General features: G+C 39.2%; 1 protein-coding gene across 1 annotated transcript in view; it reads left to right on the top strand.

The window, feature by feature from the left end:
* The window catches only part of LOC126176511 (tektin-3-like), a 124,500-nt gene that overhangs the window by 44,882 nt on the left and 60,824 nt on the right, over positions 1-18,794 (top strand). Inside the window, exon 3 of the mRNA XM_049923667.1 lies at positions 14,352-14,584. Within this exon, the coding sequence (XP_049779624.1) occupies positions 14,352-14,584 (233 nt within the window). The remainder of the gene's footprint in view (positions 1-14,351; positions 14,585-18,794) is intronic.

Below are 18,794 nucleotides of genomic sequence, written 5' to 3'. Positions count from 1 at the left end.
TGTTTCCTCATCCACAGTACAGTCCCGACTTGCCCCCGAGTGACTTACTCCCAGCAATGAAGAAGTGGTTGGCTATGCAGCGTTTTGATGACGACGCACAGCTTCAAGAAGAGGTAACCACGTGGTTGAAGGTGCAGGCGGCCAAATTTTACGACGAAGGAATTTCCAAGCTCGTCTATCGCTACGATAAGTGCCTTAATTTAAATGGCAACTATGTAGAAAAGTAGTATTTAAGTGTGGCTTTCATCTGCATATAATAAAAAAAATTCCAATACTTTATTTATTTTTAATTCCAAAACGTAATGTACTTTGTGGATAGCCCTCGTATTAATTTATTAAAAATAAACAGTTGTAATTAAAAAAGTTTTTGCTTGATTTTAATTTACTGTGTCCTCCATAAGTTTGGAAACACAGAGTGGTCATGGAGAATGGAAAGAAAATACTTTATAAAATTGCATCTTATTATTTTCAAATTGTTCATTAAACTCAGTCAAAACATAGGTAAATTCAATGTTTGAATTTCAGATTCCTCAGAATAACCATCCTTTGCATTCATCACTGCCTTGTGTGCTCTTGGCCTATGTTGTTGTTGTTGTGGTCTTCAGCCCTGAGACTGGTTTGATGCAGCTCTCCATGCTACCCTATCCTGTGCAAGTTTCTTCATCTCCCAGTACCTACTGCAACCTACATCCTTCTGAATCTGTTTAGTGTATTCATCTCTTGGTCTCCCTCTACAATTTTTACCCTCCACGCTGCCCTCCAATGCTAAATATGTGATCCCTTGATGCCTCAGAACATGTCCTACCAACCGGTCCCTTCTTCTCATCAAGTTGTGCCACAAATTCCTCTTCTCCCCAATTCTATTCAATACCTCCTCATTAGTTACATGATCTACCCATCTAATCTTCAGCATTCTTCTGTAGCACCACATTTCAAAAGCTTCTATTCTCTTCTTGTCCAAACTATTTATCGTCCATGTTTCACTTCCATACATGGCTACACTCCATACAAATACTTTCAGAAACAACTTCCTAACACTTAAATCTATACTCGATGTTAACAAATTTCTCTTCTTCAGAAACGCTTTCCTTGCCATTGCCAGTCTACATTTTATATCTTCTCTACTTCGACCATCATCAGTTATTTTGCTCCCCAAATAGCAAAACTCCTTTATTACTTTAAGTGTCTCATTTCCTAATCTAATTCCCTCAGCATCACCCGATTTAATTTGACTACATTCCATTATCCTCGTTTTGCAGTTGTTGATGTTCATCTTATATCCTCCTTTCAAGACACTGTCCGTTCCATTCAACTGCCCTTCCAAGTCCTTTGCTGTCTCTGACAGAATTACAATGTCATCGGCGAACCTCAAAGTTTTTATTTCTTCTCCATGGATTATAATACCTATTCAAATTTTTCTTTTGTTTCCTTTACTGCTTGCTCAATATACAGATTGAATAACATTGAGGAGAGGCTACAACGCTGTCTCACTCCCTTCCCAACCACTGCTTCCCTTTCATGCCCCTCGACTCTTATAACTGCCATCTGGTTTCTGTACAAATTGTAAATAGCTTTTCGCTCCCTGTATTTTACCCCTGCCACCTTTAGAATTTGGAAGAGAGTATTCCAGTCAACATTGTCAAAAGCTTTCTCTAAGTCTACAAATGCTAGAAACGTAGGTTTGCCTTTCCTTAATCTTTCTTCTAAGATAAGTGGCAAGGCCAGTATTGCCTCACGTGTTCCAATATTTCTATGGAATCCAAACTGATCTTCCCCGACGTTGGCTTCTACCAGTTTTTCCATTCGCCTGTAAAGAATTCGTGTTAGTATTTTGCAGCTGTGACTTATTAAACTGATAGTTCGGTAATTTTCACTTCTGTCAACACCTGCTTTCTTTGGGATTGGAATTATTATATTCTTCTTGAAGTCTGAGAGTACTTTGCCTGCCTCATACATCTTCCTCACCAGATGATAGAGTTTTGTCAGGACTGGCTCTCCCAAGGCCGTCAGTAGTTCTAATGGAATGTTGTCTACTCCCGGGGCCTTGTTTCGGCTCAGGTCTTTCAGTGCTCTGTCAAACTCTTCACGCAGTATCGTATCTCCCATTTCATCTTCATCTATATTCTCTTCCATTTCTATAATATTGTCCTCAAGTACACCGCCCTTGTATAGACCCTCTATATACTCCTTCCATCTTTCTGCTTTCCCTTCTTTGCTTAGAATTGGGTTTCCATCTGAGCTCTTGATATTCATACAAGTGGTTCTCTTTTCTCCAAAGGTCTCTTTAATTTTCCTGAGATAAGCCTCTACATCCTTACATTTGTCCTCTAGCCATCCCTGCTTAGCCATTTTGCACTTCCTGCCGATCTCATTTTTGAGACGTTTGTATTCCTTTTTGCCTGCTTCATTTACTGCATTTTTATATTTTCTCCTTTCATCAATTAAATTCAGTGTATCTTCTGTAACCCAAGGATTTCTACTAGCCCTCGTCTTTTTACCTACTTGATCCTCTGCTGCCTTCACTACTTCATCCCTCAGAGCTACCCATTCTTCTTCTATTGTACTTCTTTCCCCCACTGCTGTCAATTGTTCCCTTATGCTCTCCCTGAAACTCTGTACAACCTCTGGTTCTTTTAGTTTATCCAGGTCCCATCTCCTTAAATTCCCACCTTTTTGCAGTTTCTTCAATTTTAATCTGCAGTTCATAACCAATAGATTGTGGTCAGAGTCCATATCTGCCCCTGGAAATGTCTTACAATTTAAAACCTGGTTCCTAAATCTCTGTCTTACCATTATATAATCTATCTGTTACCTTTTAGTACCTCCAGGATTCTTCCATGTATACAACCTTCTTTTATGATTCTTGAACCAAGAGTTAGCTATTATTAAGTTATGCTCTGTGCAAAATTCTACCAGACGGCTTCCTCTTTCATTTCTTCCCCCCAATCCATATTCACCTACTATGTTTCCTTCTCTCCCTTTTCCTACACTCAAATTCCAGTCACCAATGACTATTAAATTTTCGTCTCCCTTCACTATCTTAATAATTTCTTTTATGTCATCATACATTTCATCAATTTCTTCGTCATCTGCAGAGCTAGTTGGCATATAAACTTGTACTACTGTTGTAGGTGTGGGCTTCGTATCTATCTTGGCCACAATAATGCGTTCACTATGCTGTTTGTAGTAGCTTACCCACACTCCTATTTTTTTATTCATTATTAAACCTACTTCTGCATTACCCCTATTTGATTTTGTATTTATAACCCTGTATTCACCTGACCAAAAGTCTTGTGCCTCCTGCCACCGAACTTCACTAATTCCCACTATATCTAACTTTAATCTATCCATTTCCCTTTTTAAATTTTCTAACCTACCTGCTCAATTAAGTGATCTGACATTCCACACTCCGATCCGTAGAACGGCAGTTTTCTTTCTCCTGATAACAACGTCCTCTTGAATAGTCCCCGCCCAGAGATCCGAATGGGGGACTATTTTACCTCTGGAATATTTTACCCAAGAGGATGCCATCATCATTTAACCATACAGTAAAGCTGCATGCCCTCGGGAAAATTACGGCTGTAGTTTCCCCTTGCTTTCAGCCGTTCTCAGTACCAGCACAGCAAGGCCATTTTGGTTATTGTTACAAGGCCAGATCAGTCAATCATCCAGACTGTTGCCCCTGCAACTACTGAAAAGGCTGCTGCCCCTCTTCAGGAACCACACATTTGTCTGGCCTCTCAACAGATACCCCTCCGTTGTGGTTGTACCTATGGTACGGCCATCTGTATCGCTGAGACACGCAAGCCTCCCCACCAACGGCAAGGTCCATGGTTCATGGGGGGGGTGTCTTGGCATATAGTGGGTCTATTTTGCCAGGGTTTCCTTTGGAATGTCTTTATTCTTGCTGCAGAACCTCCAACAAGTGTGTCCCACTCATGATTCCCCATTTTTGGATACTCCTTTCCAACTCATCCCTTAGTAGCTCAATAGTCAATGAGGGACTGGAGAAGCCTTTTCATGTTTTCCAAAATTTTTGAACCTTGACAGAATCATGTAGTTGTGACCCAAGCAAGATGTATGTTTTGGTTCGTTGCCTTGCTGCAAGACAAACCCTTTTCCAAACAGACACACACAAGATATCTTGGCATGTTGTTGGAGAATTGGGTGATAATAGTTTTGGTTCATTTTGCCATCTACTTTCATCAAATCTCCAACTTCATTTCCTCCAAAAGATCCTCATAACAGAATCCACTCCATGCTTCACAGTTGGAATTACATACTGAGGATGCAAGCATTCATGGAGTAAACACATACAGATTGACAGCATTTACTTCCAAGTATTTCAAACTTGGATTCATCAGTGAATAATACTCTTTCCCAAACCCTTGCTGTTTAATGCTGGTGTGTTGTAGGCACTGTTAACTCACTCACTGGCATACACCCAATTGTGTTTCGTTTAGCAGTCAGTTCACTGACAGTTTGGAATGTATTATAGTTACTACAAAGACTTTTCCTGGCATTCTGATATTTTTCTGCATGCTCCTGAGTGAGGATGATCACCATAGGAACCTGTCTCTCGATGTCAGTGAATGATCGAGACAACCCCACTGATGGAACTCTCCAATTTCGATGATATTTGTTGATGTTATTGCTTTCTTGGTGCAAAGCGACTATCTTTACCTGTAAATCACAAGGGATCTGTCACTTTGCGGTCCTTTTCAACTACTTTTGCTGTGTGTGTGTACTACCTTCTTTCATGGTGTGTCCTACTTTCATATAAATATAACTATAACTGAACAGAACTGTAAACAATGTGCCATCTACTGGTGCCACCTGGTGTGTTTAGTGGAATGCATGTACAGGTAAAATCAGTTTATATAAAACTGAGCAATACCTATATGTACCAGTATATATGTATATGCTCAGTAATTAAATGTACAATACTTTAAGTGTCATTATTAATCATTATTTGAGTATACATTCTGTATTCTAACCAGTAAATCTCATAGATCACTCCAATCTTGCTCTGCCATAATATGTGGCATGGTGTTTCCAAACTTATGGAGGGTAGTGTATTATAAATACTAACTGACAAACCCAGCATTGCCCAGGTATTCATTTTGCCAGTTTTCTATTAAAAATGAAACAAAAACTGAAATGTGTTTGTAGTGTATATTAAAAAAAATTTCATTTCCTTGTATTCATGAAAATATCTGTGAAATTATGAAACACTTGTATAAAGATACCGGATGATTTCTGCACATTGGGCACAGCTATTTTGCATGTCTACAATGTAATTTTCTAAACGTCTCTGTGGGAATGTCTCTTCATAGCTCTATAAAGATTTATTGTTTCACCTACAGCCATTTGCCCTTTGCAGTTAAGAGCTGTGAAAACTGCTGCTAGGTGTAAGGGATTTCTTTAAGCTGACTTGACTGTAGGAGTATCTTAGTAAAGTATAAATGTATTAAAACTTCATGCATGATGTAGCATTTTTTCATGCATCTCAGTGTTATGATATCATCTCCTGAACTGTGATAGGCAGGTGGTTCTTACCTCTAAGTGATTGTTGCCTGAAAGTAAGGGATATAGTATCCACCTTCATTGGAATCAGTCCAGTGGTTTTGGAGGAGATGTAGAACACACACACACACACACACACCGATATATATATATATATATATATATATATATATATATATATATATATATATATATATATATATATATATAGTTATAATAGAAGGAAACATTCCATGAAGGAAAAATATACCTAAAAACAAAGATGATGTGACTTACCAAATGAAAGTGCTGGCAGGTCGACAGACACACAAACGAACACAAACATACACACAAAATTCAAGCTTTCGCAACAAACTGTTGCCTCATCAGGAAAGAGGGAAGGAGAGGGAAAGACGAAAGGATGTGGGTTTTAAGGGAGAGGGTAAGGAGTCATTCCAGTCCCGGGAGCGGAAAGACTTACCTTATGGGGAAAAAAGGACGGGTATACACTCGCACACACACACACATATCCATCCACACGTATACAGACACAAGCAGACATATTTAAAGACCTTTAAAATAAGAAAAAAATTTACTTCCAGCAGAGAGTACGAGTGTAGGATAGTAAATCTTTGACGAGGGCTGTTTGGTTGAATCTGGGAGTGGGGCTGAAGGTGAGGCCTTTGGATAGGACAGAGGTTTCGGATTGGGAGAGAGGTTTGGAGGAAAGGTTAACTACTGAATTAGGGTGTTGTGGTGCCAGATTGTGTTGATCGGGATTTTGAGGTTTTGGAGGGAGTGGAGCTGGAAGTGGGAGATTGAGTAGATGGGAGAGACTGGGTTTGTGTGCAATGAGAGGTGGTTGAGGTTTGCTGGAAAGGTTGTGAAGGGTGAGTGAGTTGCCTTTCCGGAGGTGGGAAACCAGGAGATTGGATAGTTTTTTGAGGTGAAGGGTGGCATGCTGTTCTAATTGGCGGTTGGCCTGTAGGAGGATGCTCTGAATAGCTGGTGTGGATGTGGGAGAGGAAAGGTTGAGGACTTTTATTAAGGATAGGAGTTGACGGGTGTGTTCATTGGCTGAGTTGATGTGTAGGTGAAGGATTAGGTGGGTGAGGGCAATGGATTGTTCAGTTTGGAACTGGTATAGGGACTGATGGAAAGAAGGGTTGCAGCCAGAGATGGGAACTTTAAGTGTGAGGCCTTTGGGGGTTATGCCAAATGTCAGACAAGCCTGAGAAAATAAAATATGTGAGCGTAATCTGGCTAGGGTGAAGGCATGTTTGCGGAGGGAATGTAAATAAAACTTAATGGGGTCGTTGTGGGGGTGTTGTGAGGGTGACATGGTATTAGAAGGTGGAAAGTTTAACATGAGGTTGAAATGAAAAAGAAAGATAGAAATATATGGGGAGAGATGAAGGCGAACTAGAAAGCAGTTGGAGATCTGGTATGAAAAAAGGCGAAAAAGTGTTGGTTAAGTTGATCCTGTGGTCAACTTGGGTTGGTAGACAGCGATGTGCAAAAAGGTTAGGTGGTTGTGTTGCCGCTAAATCACGTTAAAAGACGGAGAAATTCGGGAAAATTTCGAGAAAATTTCGAAAAAACGTATTTAAGGAGTGGTGTTGTGGTGAAAGATTACGAAAATGGGGCTAACAATTGTAGAAATAATGACGTTAAAACCTGTGGGGAGCGGCTAAAATGATCAGTGATGTGCGAAAAACGGAAGTGGAAATAAAGTTAAAGTTATTAGAACTAGCCGAAATGGTTGTTAAATACGTGAAAGCAGCTGTTATTGAACTAGAAACGGTGGATATTAAAGCAGCGGTAGTGTTGAAAGCGGAAAATAAAATTTTTGGTTATGGTTGGGAAGTGGGTTACGTATTGTTGAGCATATATAGGCGGGATAAAATTGTATAGTAGATTACGGTAAAAGGAGAAGGTGAATACAAAGTGAAACTACTGGTAAAAACAGAAAGAGAAAATAAAGAGAAAAAAGAGAAATAAGACGACAGGAAAGATTTCGAAATGCAAAGGCGACAATAACAAACGTAATTGTTGGGTTCAAATTAATGATATGGTTATAACAGAAGGAAACATTCCATGAAGGAAAAATATACCTAAAAACAAAGATGATGTGACTTACCAAATGAAAGTGCTGGCAGGTCGACAGACACACAAACGAACACAAACATACACACAAAATTCAAGCTTTCGCAACAAACTGTTGCCTCATCAGGAAAGAGGGAAGGAGAGGGAAAGACGAAAGGATGTGGGTTTTAAGGGAGAGGGTAAGGAGTCATTCCAGTCCCGGGAGCGGAAAGACTTACCTTATGGGGAAAAAAGGACGGGTATACACTCGCTCACACACACATATCCATCCACACATATACAGACACAAGCAGACATATTTAAAGACCAAATATGTCTGCTTGTGTATGTATATGTGTGGATGGATATGTGTGTGTGTGCGAGTGTATACCCGTCCTTTTTTCCCCATAAGGTAAGTCTTTCCGCTCCCGGGACTGGAATGACTCCTTACCCTCTCCCTTAAAACCCACATCCTTTCGTCTTTCCCTCTCCTTCCCTCTTTCCTGATGAGGCAACAGTTTGTTGCGAAAGCTTGAATTTTGTGTGTATGTTTGTGTTCGTTTGTGTGTCTGTCGACCTGCCAGCACTTTCATTTGGTAAGTCACATCATCTTTGTTTTTAGGTATATATATATATATATATATATATATATAAAGATGATGTGACTTACCAAACGAAAGCGCTGGCAGGTCGATAGACACACAAACAAACATGAACATACACACAAAATTCAAGCTTTCGCAACCAATGGTTGCTTCATCAGGAAAGAGGGAAGGAGAGGCAAAGACGAAAGGATGTGGGTTTTAAGGGAGAGGGTAAGGAGTCATTCCAATCCCGGGAGTGAAAAGACTTACCTTAGGGGGAAAAAAGGACAGGTATACAGTCGCACACATACCCATATCCAACCGCACATACACAGACACAAGCAGACATTTGTAAAGACATATATATATATATATACCTAAAACAAAGATGATGTGACTTACCAAATGAAAGTGCTGGCAGGTCGACAGACACACAAACGAACACAAACATACACACAAAATTCAAGCTTTCGCAACAAACTGTTGCCTCATCAGGAAAGAGGGAAGGAGAGGGAAAGACGAAAGGATGTGGGTTTTAAGGGAGAGGGTAAGGAGTCATTCCAGTCCCGGGAGCGGAAAGACTTACCTTAGGGGGAAAAAAGGACGGGTATACACTCGCACACACACACATATCCATCCACACATATACAGACACAAGCAGACATATTTAAAGACCAATAAGACGACAGGAAAGATTTCGAAATGCAAAGGCGACAATAACAAACGTAATTGTTGGGTTCAAATTAATGATATGGTTATAACAGAAGGAAACATTCCACGAAGGAAAAATACACCTAAAAACAAAGATGATGTGACTTACCAAATGAAAGTGCTCCGCTCCCGGGATTGGAGTGACTCCTTGCCCTCTCCCTTAAGGCCCATATCCTTTTGTCTTTCCTTCTCCTTCCCTCTTTCCTGACGAGGCGACCGTTGGTTGCGAGGGCTAGAATTTTGTGTGTGTGTTTGTGTTTGTTTGTGTGTCTGTCGACCTGCCGGCGCTTTTGTTTGGTGGGTCTCATCATCTTTCTTTTTAAATATATTTTTCCCACGTGGAATGTTTCCCTCTATTATATTCATATATATATATATATATATATATATATACACACACACACACACCTAAAAACAAAGATGATGTGACTTACCAAATGAAAGTGCTGGCAGGTCGACAGACACACAAACGAACACAAACATACACACACACACACACACACACACACACACACACAGAATTTTGTTTGTATGTTTGTGTTCGTTTGTGTGTCTGTTGACCTGCCAGCACTTTCATTTGGTAAGTCACATCATCTTTGTTTTTAGGTATATTTTCCTACGTGGAATGTTTCCTTCTATTATAACCATATATATATATATGATATGGTTATAATAGAAGGAAACATTCCACGAAGGAAAAATATACCTAAAAACAAAGATGATGTGACTTACCAAATGAAAGTGCTGGCAGGTCGACAGACACACAAACTAACACAAACATACACACAAAATTCAAGCTTTCGCAACAAACTGTTGCCTCATCAGGAAAGAGGGAAGGAGAGGGAAAGACGAAGGGATGTGGGTTTTAAGGGAGAGGGTAAGGAGTCATTCCAGTCCCGGGAGCGGAAAGTCTTACCTTAGGGGGAAAAAAGGACGGGTATACACTCGCGCACACACACACATATCCATCCACACATATACAGACACAAGCAGACATATTTAAAGACAAAGAGTTTGGGCAGAGATATCAGTCGAGGCAGAAGTGCAGAGGCAAAGATGTTGTTGAATGACAGGTGAGGTATGAGTGGCGGCAACTTGAACTTAGCGGAGATTGAGGCCTGGTGGATAACGGGAAGAGAGTATATATTGAAGAGCAAGTTCCCATCTCCGGAGTTCGGATAGGTTGGTGTTAGTAGGAAGTATCCAGATAACCCGGACGGTGTAACACTGCGCCAAGATGTGCTGGTCGTGCACCAAGGCATGTTTGGCCACAGGGTGATCTTCATTGCCAACAAACACTGTCTGCCTGTGTCCATTCATGCGAATGGACAGTTTGTTGCTGGTCATTCCCACATAGAATGCATCACAGTGTAGGCAGGTCAGTTGGTAGATCACGTGGGTGCTTTCACACGTGGCTCTGCCTTTGATTGTGTACACCTTCTGGGTTACAGGACTGGAGTAGGTGGTGGTGGGAGGGTGCATGGGACAGGTTTTACACCGGGGGCGGTTACAAGGGTAGGAGCCAGAGGGTAGGGAAGGTGGTTTGGGGATTTCATAGGGATGTTTGTTTGTGTGTCTATCGACCTGCCAGCGCTTTTGTTTGGTAAGTCTCATCATCTATATATATATATATATACAGGGTACTCCATTGATCGTGACCAGGCCAAATATCTCAAGAAATGAGTGTCAAACAAAGAAACTACAAACAACGGAACTTGTCTAGCTTGAAGGGGGAAACTAGATGGCGCTATGCTTGGCCCGCTAGATGGCGCTGCCATAGGTCAAACGGATATCAACTGCGTTTTTTTTTAAATAGGAACCCCCATTTTTTATTACATATTCGTGTAGTATGTACGGAAATATGAATGTTTTAGTTGGACCACTTTTTTCGCTTTGTGATAGATGGCACTATAATAGTCACAAACATATGGCTCACAATTTTAGACAAACAGTTGGTAACAGGTAGGTTTTTTAATTAAAAATACAGAATGTAGGTACGTTAGAACATTTTATTTCGATTGTTCCAGTGTGATGCATGTACCTTTGTGAACTTGAACTTATCATTTCTGAGAACGCATGCTGTTACAGCGTGATTACCTGTAAATACCACATTAATGCAATAAATGCTGAAAATGATGTCCGTCAACCTCAATGCATTTGGCAATACGTGTCATGGCATTCCTCTCAACAGCGAGTAGTTCGCCTTCCGTAATCTTCGCACATGCATTGACAATGCACTGATGCATGTTGTCAGGCGTTGTCGCTGGATCACGATAGCAAATATCCTTCAACTTTCCCCACAGAAAGAAATCCAGGGATGTCAGATCCGGTGAAAGTGCGGGCCATGGTATGGTGCTTCAATGACCAATCCACCTGTCATGAAATATGCTATTCAATACCGCTTCAACCACACGCGAGCTACGTGCCAGACATACATCATGTTGGAAGTACATCGCCATTCTGTTATGCAGTGAAACATCTTGTAGTAACATTGGTAGAACATTACACAGGAAATCAGCATACATTGCACCATTTAGATTGCCATCGATAAAATGGAGGCCAATTATCCTTCCTCCCATAATGCCGCACCATACATTAACCCGCCAAGGTCACTGATGTTCCACTTGTCGCAGCCATCATGGATATTCCGTTGCCCAATAGTGCATATTATGCCGGTTTACATTACCGCTGTTGGTGAATGACACTTCGTCACTAAATAGAACGCGTGGAAAAAATCTGTCATCATCCCATAATTTCTCTTGTGCCCAGTGGCAGAACTGTACATGACTTTCAAAGTCGTCACCATGCAATTCCTGGTGCATAGAAAATGTGGTACGGGTGCAATCGATGTTGATGTAGCATTCTCAACACTGACATTTTTGAGATTCCCGATTCTCGCGCAATTTGTCTGCTACTGATGTGCGGATTAGCCGCAACAGCAACTAAAACATCTACTTGGACATCATCATTTGTTGCAGGTCGTGGTTGACATTTCACATATGGCTGAACACTTCCTGTTTCCTTAAATAACGTAACTATCTGGCAAACAGTCCGGACACTTGGCTGATGTCGTCCAGGATACAGAGCAGCATACATAGCACACGCCCGTTGGGAATTTTGATCACAATAGCCATACTTCAACACGATATCGACCTTTTGTGCAATTGGTAAACGGTCCATTTTAGCAGGGGTAATGTATCACGAAGCAAATACCCTCCGCACTGGCAGAATGTTACGTGATACCACGTACTTATACATTTGTGACTATTACAGTGCCATATATCACAAAGTGAAAAAAGTGGTCCAACTAAAACATTCATATTTCTTTACGTACTACAGCATATGTAATAAAAAATGGGGGTTCCTATTTAAAAAAACGCAATTGATATCCATTTGACCTATGGGAGCGCCATCTAGCAGGCCAACCATAGCGCCATCTGGTTTCCCCCTTCAAGCTAGATGAGTTTCGTTCTTTGTAGTTTTTTCGTGAGATATTTGGCCTAGTCACTATCAATGGACCACCCTGTATAGTTTAATCATTATTCCTTTGTAGTATATTAATAACACAAAACTCTAATGAGTTTGTAACTTAGATTTTTCTTCATGTAAATTAAGTGAATTATATTTGCCTTCTACTTGAAGCTACACATGGTAGTACAGTTAGATTTGCTGAGCTAAGATCAGGTTCAGGTGCACCCTAAATAGTGTGTTTCTGAGCAACCAAAGTAATCTTCAAATTCTCGTTAATTTCTTCAAATACTCAATCTACAGATTGCATGCTAAATTTATGTCTAACCATGTACACATTTTTTGTTACTGTAGAATATGTCTCTGAATGTTGTGTCTGATACAAGTATTTGTGCACAAAACAAATGATTCATATGGTAATAAGGACAAACTGTATGCGAGCTAGTTACTGTGATGGTCCCTTGGTCCTAGTTGGTAAGCACGTCACATAGAGCAATGCACTGGTGGCAGATACAAGTGAGAAATGACCAGAGCTGAATAGATCAATTGAAAAAAGAGCAAAGAGAAAACAGGAAATTAATAAACCCGGCAAGTCAGGCAGTATGCAATCTGCATCTGTTGATGTATCTTGCCTGATCCTTTAGCTGTGTCACTTAAAGGAACAGCTGATTGGCCCTGATATAGTTACTGCCTAGAATGACTAGTGATGGTCATGCAGCAGACTTTTGTGTTGATAGATCCAACATTTACACAACATGAACTATAAGAAGTGACATAATGATGTGACACATTTGAGATGTCAACGAAGTATCTATTTTGTAATGGGAAGAAGTGTGGAGTGTAAACATTATAGTCAGAAAGCAAAGCCTGATTACAGTAAACAGTTTCAGGCAGAATCTAGATTGCAACAGTTGTACAGAGATGAAGAGATTTTTGCCAGAGAGAGTAGCATGGATAGCTGCATCAAAAACTTTTTGCAGTGGAAACCACAACAACAACTCCAAAAATTTGTTAAACTGAAACTCTCATGTACAGTACTCTAATGGATTCTGTAAGCAGCATTCATGTAAAATTTAACTTGCTCTGTTTGTCCATTACATTCAGAAGGTGGTACTCACTGATGACCACATTGATGTCATGTTTCCTGATTTCTGGAAGACACTATCACACAGCAAATAACTTATGAGCTTACTGAATAATGAACTAGATTTGTGACTAGACTGAAGAATTCTCATTAATAGAACTCAAGTATGCCAGTGTTCACAACAGAGAATCTTATTCTCAAAACTCTCAAAAAATAATCTGACACTTTGGGACCATTTTCACTTACTTTTGCTGTGTGTACTATCTTCTTTCACGGTGTGTCCCACCTTCATACAACCGGAACTACAACTTAACAGACCTGTATTACTTCTTGTCGGATATGTATGTCAGAGAAAGATCCTGATGATAAAAAAATCTAGGAAATTTGAACTTACAATACAGAGGTTTTCCAGCAGTTTTTTCCCCTCCCCCGCGCAACATTTATGGGTTGAACAGGAGGGGAGGGAAGAGGACAATAGTGGTATGTGATGTACCCTCTTGCCAACCCATAAAATAGGTTATAACATACATGTTTAAATGTAAGAAAATGTGCAATCACTGCTATATGCACCATTGATATCTTCAATAACTAATAGAGACTTTATGTGCTTACATTATATACATTACATACAAGGTGCTTTATAACCTCCTAGCTTAAAGTGCAGGATATTAACAAGTATGTAATTTTCTGGCTGTGAACCCACATTATAAGCATTTCAAACTGATCCAGGGAGGAAAGGAGCATTGTGACACCACTTTCCTCATGTTCACAAATTGTAATTTTGCTCATTTTTTAGGCAGCGTATTGTAACCTATAGTACCCAATATGAGATATTTGAACTGGAAATTACTCAGAGACAAATATATCACAGATGAAATATTGTCAATCCATAAAAAATTAATATTGTTTTGTAGAGATACTGAAGAACGAACAGCAGCTGCACAACGCGATTCCGGTAGACGGCTTGGAGAACGGATCACAGATACCACATTTTGGAGAAATGCACTGTCAACTGAGCTGGAACGCCTTCTTGCTGAAAGCAACCTTCTTCAAGACAAACGGAAAGATCTGGAAAAGTCTATACAGGACATTGAGGGCCCTCACCACATTGCACAGGAATGCCTGTACCAGAGGGAAAACAGAATTGGTTGGTGGCAAAAATGAAATGTAATTTATGTAATGCTTAATATGAGTTTTCTAGGGGTGCAGATTAATATTATACAGTTTATAAAACTGTACCAATTCATTAAACTGAATTTTAACTGATTGAATTGATGGATATAGAAGCATATTACTGTACAGTATACAGATGTAAATGACAAGTAATATGATACTGGAATTAAATATTATCTTAAACACAACAATAAATATGAGTAAGTACAAGAATGATGTATACATCATACATTCATTCAGTCATCATGTTTTGTATATCTCATTGAGAAGGAGAACCTTTAGGGGTGTGGAACAAGTCTAGGTGTACATTAATACAACACAAAGACATCATGGAAACTTAATCCATATACTGAATTATCAATAAACTGTCACTATACTAGTTAATGCAAGTCATGCTTATGCAATCTTAAGTTTAACTGAGTAAACTAGTAAAACCAGCCTCCCATGAAAGGAACTGCTGTCACCTCAGTTTTACTTTAGCTGTGTTCATCTGCTATTAATAGACTAATATTTATGAGATTACTATGGGATTTTACAAGGAAAACTTTTTTTATATCTATAAATACTTGTTTGTATTTAAATCAGACAATGGAAAATCCAAGATGGAATGTAACAATATTATGAGATATAGCAGAGATGCATAGTTGCAGATAGGCACAACAAAAAGACTCTCACAATTATAACTTTCAACCATTAAGGCCTTCATCAACAATGGACACACATGCGCACACACACTCACGCAAACGCAACTCACATACATGTGTGAATCGTGTCTGTGAGTTACATTTGCCTGTGTGTGTGCGTGTGCGTATGTGTGTCTATTGTTGATGAAGACCTTAATGGTCGAAAGCTATAATTTTGAGAGTCTTTTTGTTGTGCTTATCTGTGACTCAGCATCTCTGCTATATGGTGAGTAGCAACTTTCCTAGTTATATTTATACTTAGTTCTGTTTATAGTACATTATTACTTACCATACTGCTTTATGACATACACTGCTACTTGCAATATAGCTAACAGAACTTTTCATTCTGCTGATATAGATATTCAGATAATGTGTAGAAAGAGTAGCTAATCAGATCTTTTTTTTTCTCTCTCTCTCTCTCAATCTGTAAATTGGTTGGCAGCGATTCTGATACTTCATTTCCCCATGTCCTCTGAAAATGTCTTCAGTTCTGAATATCATGTCAGTTTAAGATCTTGTTTTATCTGCAGGATATAATTTTAATTTCCTTTTGAACTGGTGCAGATTTCCAATTTCTTGCTTTATGCTCAGTGGACACTCACTGAATATCTTTCTGCGAGAGTACATAACTCCATTCTGAACACTGGGGATGGAGCCAAAATCTGCATGAAAATTATTTTGTTGTCTTGTACTGTGATTGTATGTATCACAGTTCATTTGAAATTGATTTTTATTATCAGCAACAAAAAACATCTGGGTGATGTGAGAGACTTTAAAGATCCTTAAAGAGACTTCTGCAAGATGTATGGTTATCTGCTTTACATACTGTTCTTATTGTTTGCTTCTTCTAAACAAACAATTTATTTACATTGTGTGTACTGTCCCAGAAGATAATTTCATGAGACAACAAGGAATGAAAATATGGAAAATAAGACAATGCTCTTGTCTTTACGTCAACACAGTAAGAGATGCTTCCAAGTGCATAACAGTCTGAACTGAGCTTTTTTATTAGTTTATCCATGTGTTGCCCCATTTTAAGTTGTTAACCAGCTGACTCCTTAAGGAATTTCACACACTGTGCTTCAATCAACGTATGAACATTAATGTCTGCTTCTGGTACTAGATGGTGATCATTGCTTATTTGAAGTGGCATAATAGAGTCTTTGTGAGTCTAACACTGAAAACTGTTAGCTGCAAACTGCATGTAGGCCTGTTCAGCTATCACCTGAGGTGTGTCTGCTAGAACTGAGTTTGGACACGTGATTAGAATTCATGTGTTATCAGCAAATATTACAATTTTTGAACTGCGTTGTTAAGTTTGTAGGTTAGAAACAAGATCGAGCCCAGTACTGATCCCTATGGCACTCTCATTCTGAGGTTATTTTCATGACTGAGATACAATCTGTTTATGAGAATCCCTGCTATCAGTTATGGAGACATTATTCCGACCCTACAGGAGGGCTGACTTTAATGCCTTAACACTTCAGTTAGCTAAATAGAATTTTATGATCCACACAATCAAAGGGTTTGGTGAGGAGAAAATATCAACAGCTTAACTCTGCTAGCACTTTATTTGTGAGGCCTAGTATTGCTTTCTGTATAGAGAATCCTTAACAAAAGCCAAACTGAGAGGCAGTTAGTAAGTTCTGCTCCGTTAAATGAATCTGTATTCTCTCATAGGCCACTCTCTGAAACACTTTTGAAAAGACTGGAAAAAGTGGTATGCCAGTAGGTCTATAATTAGAGGTAGTTTGCTTATCTCCAGTTTTGTAGGAAGGTATTTCTGCATCATATTTAAGTCTGTCAGTAAATATCAACTGATTACAAGGGTAGCTTAAGGGTCAGTCAGCACAAGATATTAATATTCTGCTAGAAACAGCACCATAGCCACCAGAATTACTACACTGTAGTGATCTAATTAATTCTACAGTCTCCCTAGGGGTTGTATTTTTGAAACTAATGATTGTTGGTAGTGCATGCAATGTAGCACAAATAAATCTAATACATGTATATTTGATTGTTTATTACTGGGTGCTGTGTTTGCAGCCACTTTGAGGAACCAATCAATGAATTTCGTGGCAAACAATTTGGAAGTGCCTTAATGTTTGGCAGAGCTTTGACCTGGGGGCTCAGTTTCATTTGGAATGTTAATTTGGTTTTCTTCTTGTTCAGTAATGTTCCAAACAGTTTTTGCTGTACTCTCTGAGTGTTTTAATTTTGGAGCATAGTACATGAGTTTTGCTTTGTGTAATAACAGTGTAGGATTTGACGATACTATGATAATTGAGTTTCAGATCTTGACTACTGCTCTTTTTCTGAATTGCATACAGCTCTCTGTTTCTAGCACAAGGTAATTTAATTCTGGGAGTTACTTACCCCTTATCCTTGCTTCTGTTGAATTTTGCCCTTATTTGTTTTAGTGAAAAATAATACTCAGAGTGCTGCATGAATATGTTTAAGAAAAAGTTAAATTTTCCATCACTACTTCTAACACTTTAGACGACAAGAATCAATGTGAAGTTGGATTGCAAAATTCACACCTCTCTCACCTCAGTTGACTTACTTGGTAAGCACGGCCATTCTTCTTTTCTGAATTGCCAGCTACGTCGATCTCCAAAAACGTCTTCTTAGAAGAATACTGCTGGTTAATGGAATTTATCAGACTCTCTCTCTCTCTCTCTCTCTCTCTCTACTCATGAAATAAGTGGATACTCGCAGAATACTTTTAGTTTAGTCTTGGTATATTTCAACTTCCACAAAGCACAAATTCACCATTTCTCACATAAATATTCGAAAGTTTGCAAGTCAACTGATTTATCTCGCATTAGACTCGATTAAATACATTTACAATAGCATTGGTTCAACAACCACATAATTTATGAACATATCTCGCTTCTGGCAAGTCCAACACATGAGTTACTTAAAAGTCTAATCTCATTTCTTCATTGTCCTTAACAATCATCACAGTCACTAAACCAGCAAATAATAGTACAGGCTCTTCTCTACACATACACTGAAACTCTATGGATTGTACAACAGGTACTTGTTGGCCGCTGCCTCCACATTTTGCTCGTGATTGTTTTTAGACCTGCTCATGCAAACATGCTATGCACAGAAGGTCGTATTCGTCTCTCTCACACTTCTATTTAAAATATTGTGGGTTTGAGACAGAGGAAGGCCAAGTGGTTCTAGAATTTACGCGGAAATTCTCAAAGCACTACATACTGTCTGCCTACTCCATAAATTTCTCCCCCAAATCATTCCCATAATTTCTATCTAAACACTGTGAGTAAATCATTATTTACGATTCTGTGACACAATACTTTTCTACTATGATATGTAACAAACTAGTCAGTAACAACAAACATAATGTAATTGGATGGATAAGAAATTTACTCACCAAGTGACAGCAGGAAAACACATATATAAAAAAGGTTTTACTTATGCAAGCTTTCGGAGCTGGTGGCTCCTTCTTCTGGCATAAGGATTGAAGAGGAAGTA

The sequence above is a fragment of the Schistocerca cancellata genome, chromosome 3 (assembly GCF_023864275.1).
Source record: "Schistocerca cancellata isolate TAMUIC-IGC-003103 chromosome 3, iqSchCanc2.1, whole genome shotgun sequence".
In the NCBI taxonomy this organism is placed as follows: Eukaryota; Metazoa; Arthropoda; class Insecta; order Orthoptera; family Acrididae; genus Schistocerca; species Schistocerca cancellata.
The sequence above is the reverse complement of the archived record's forward strand: the minus strand, read 5'-3'. Positions and strand labels throughout refer to the sequence as shown.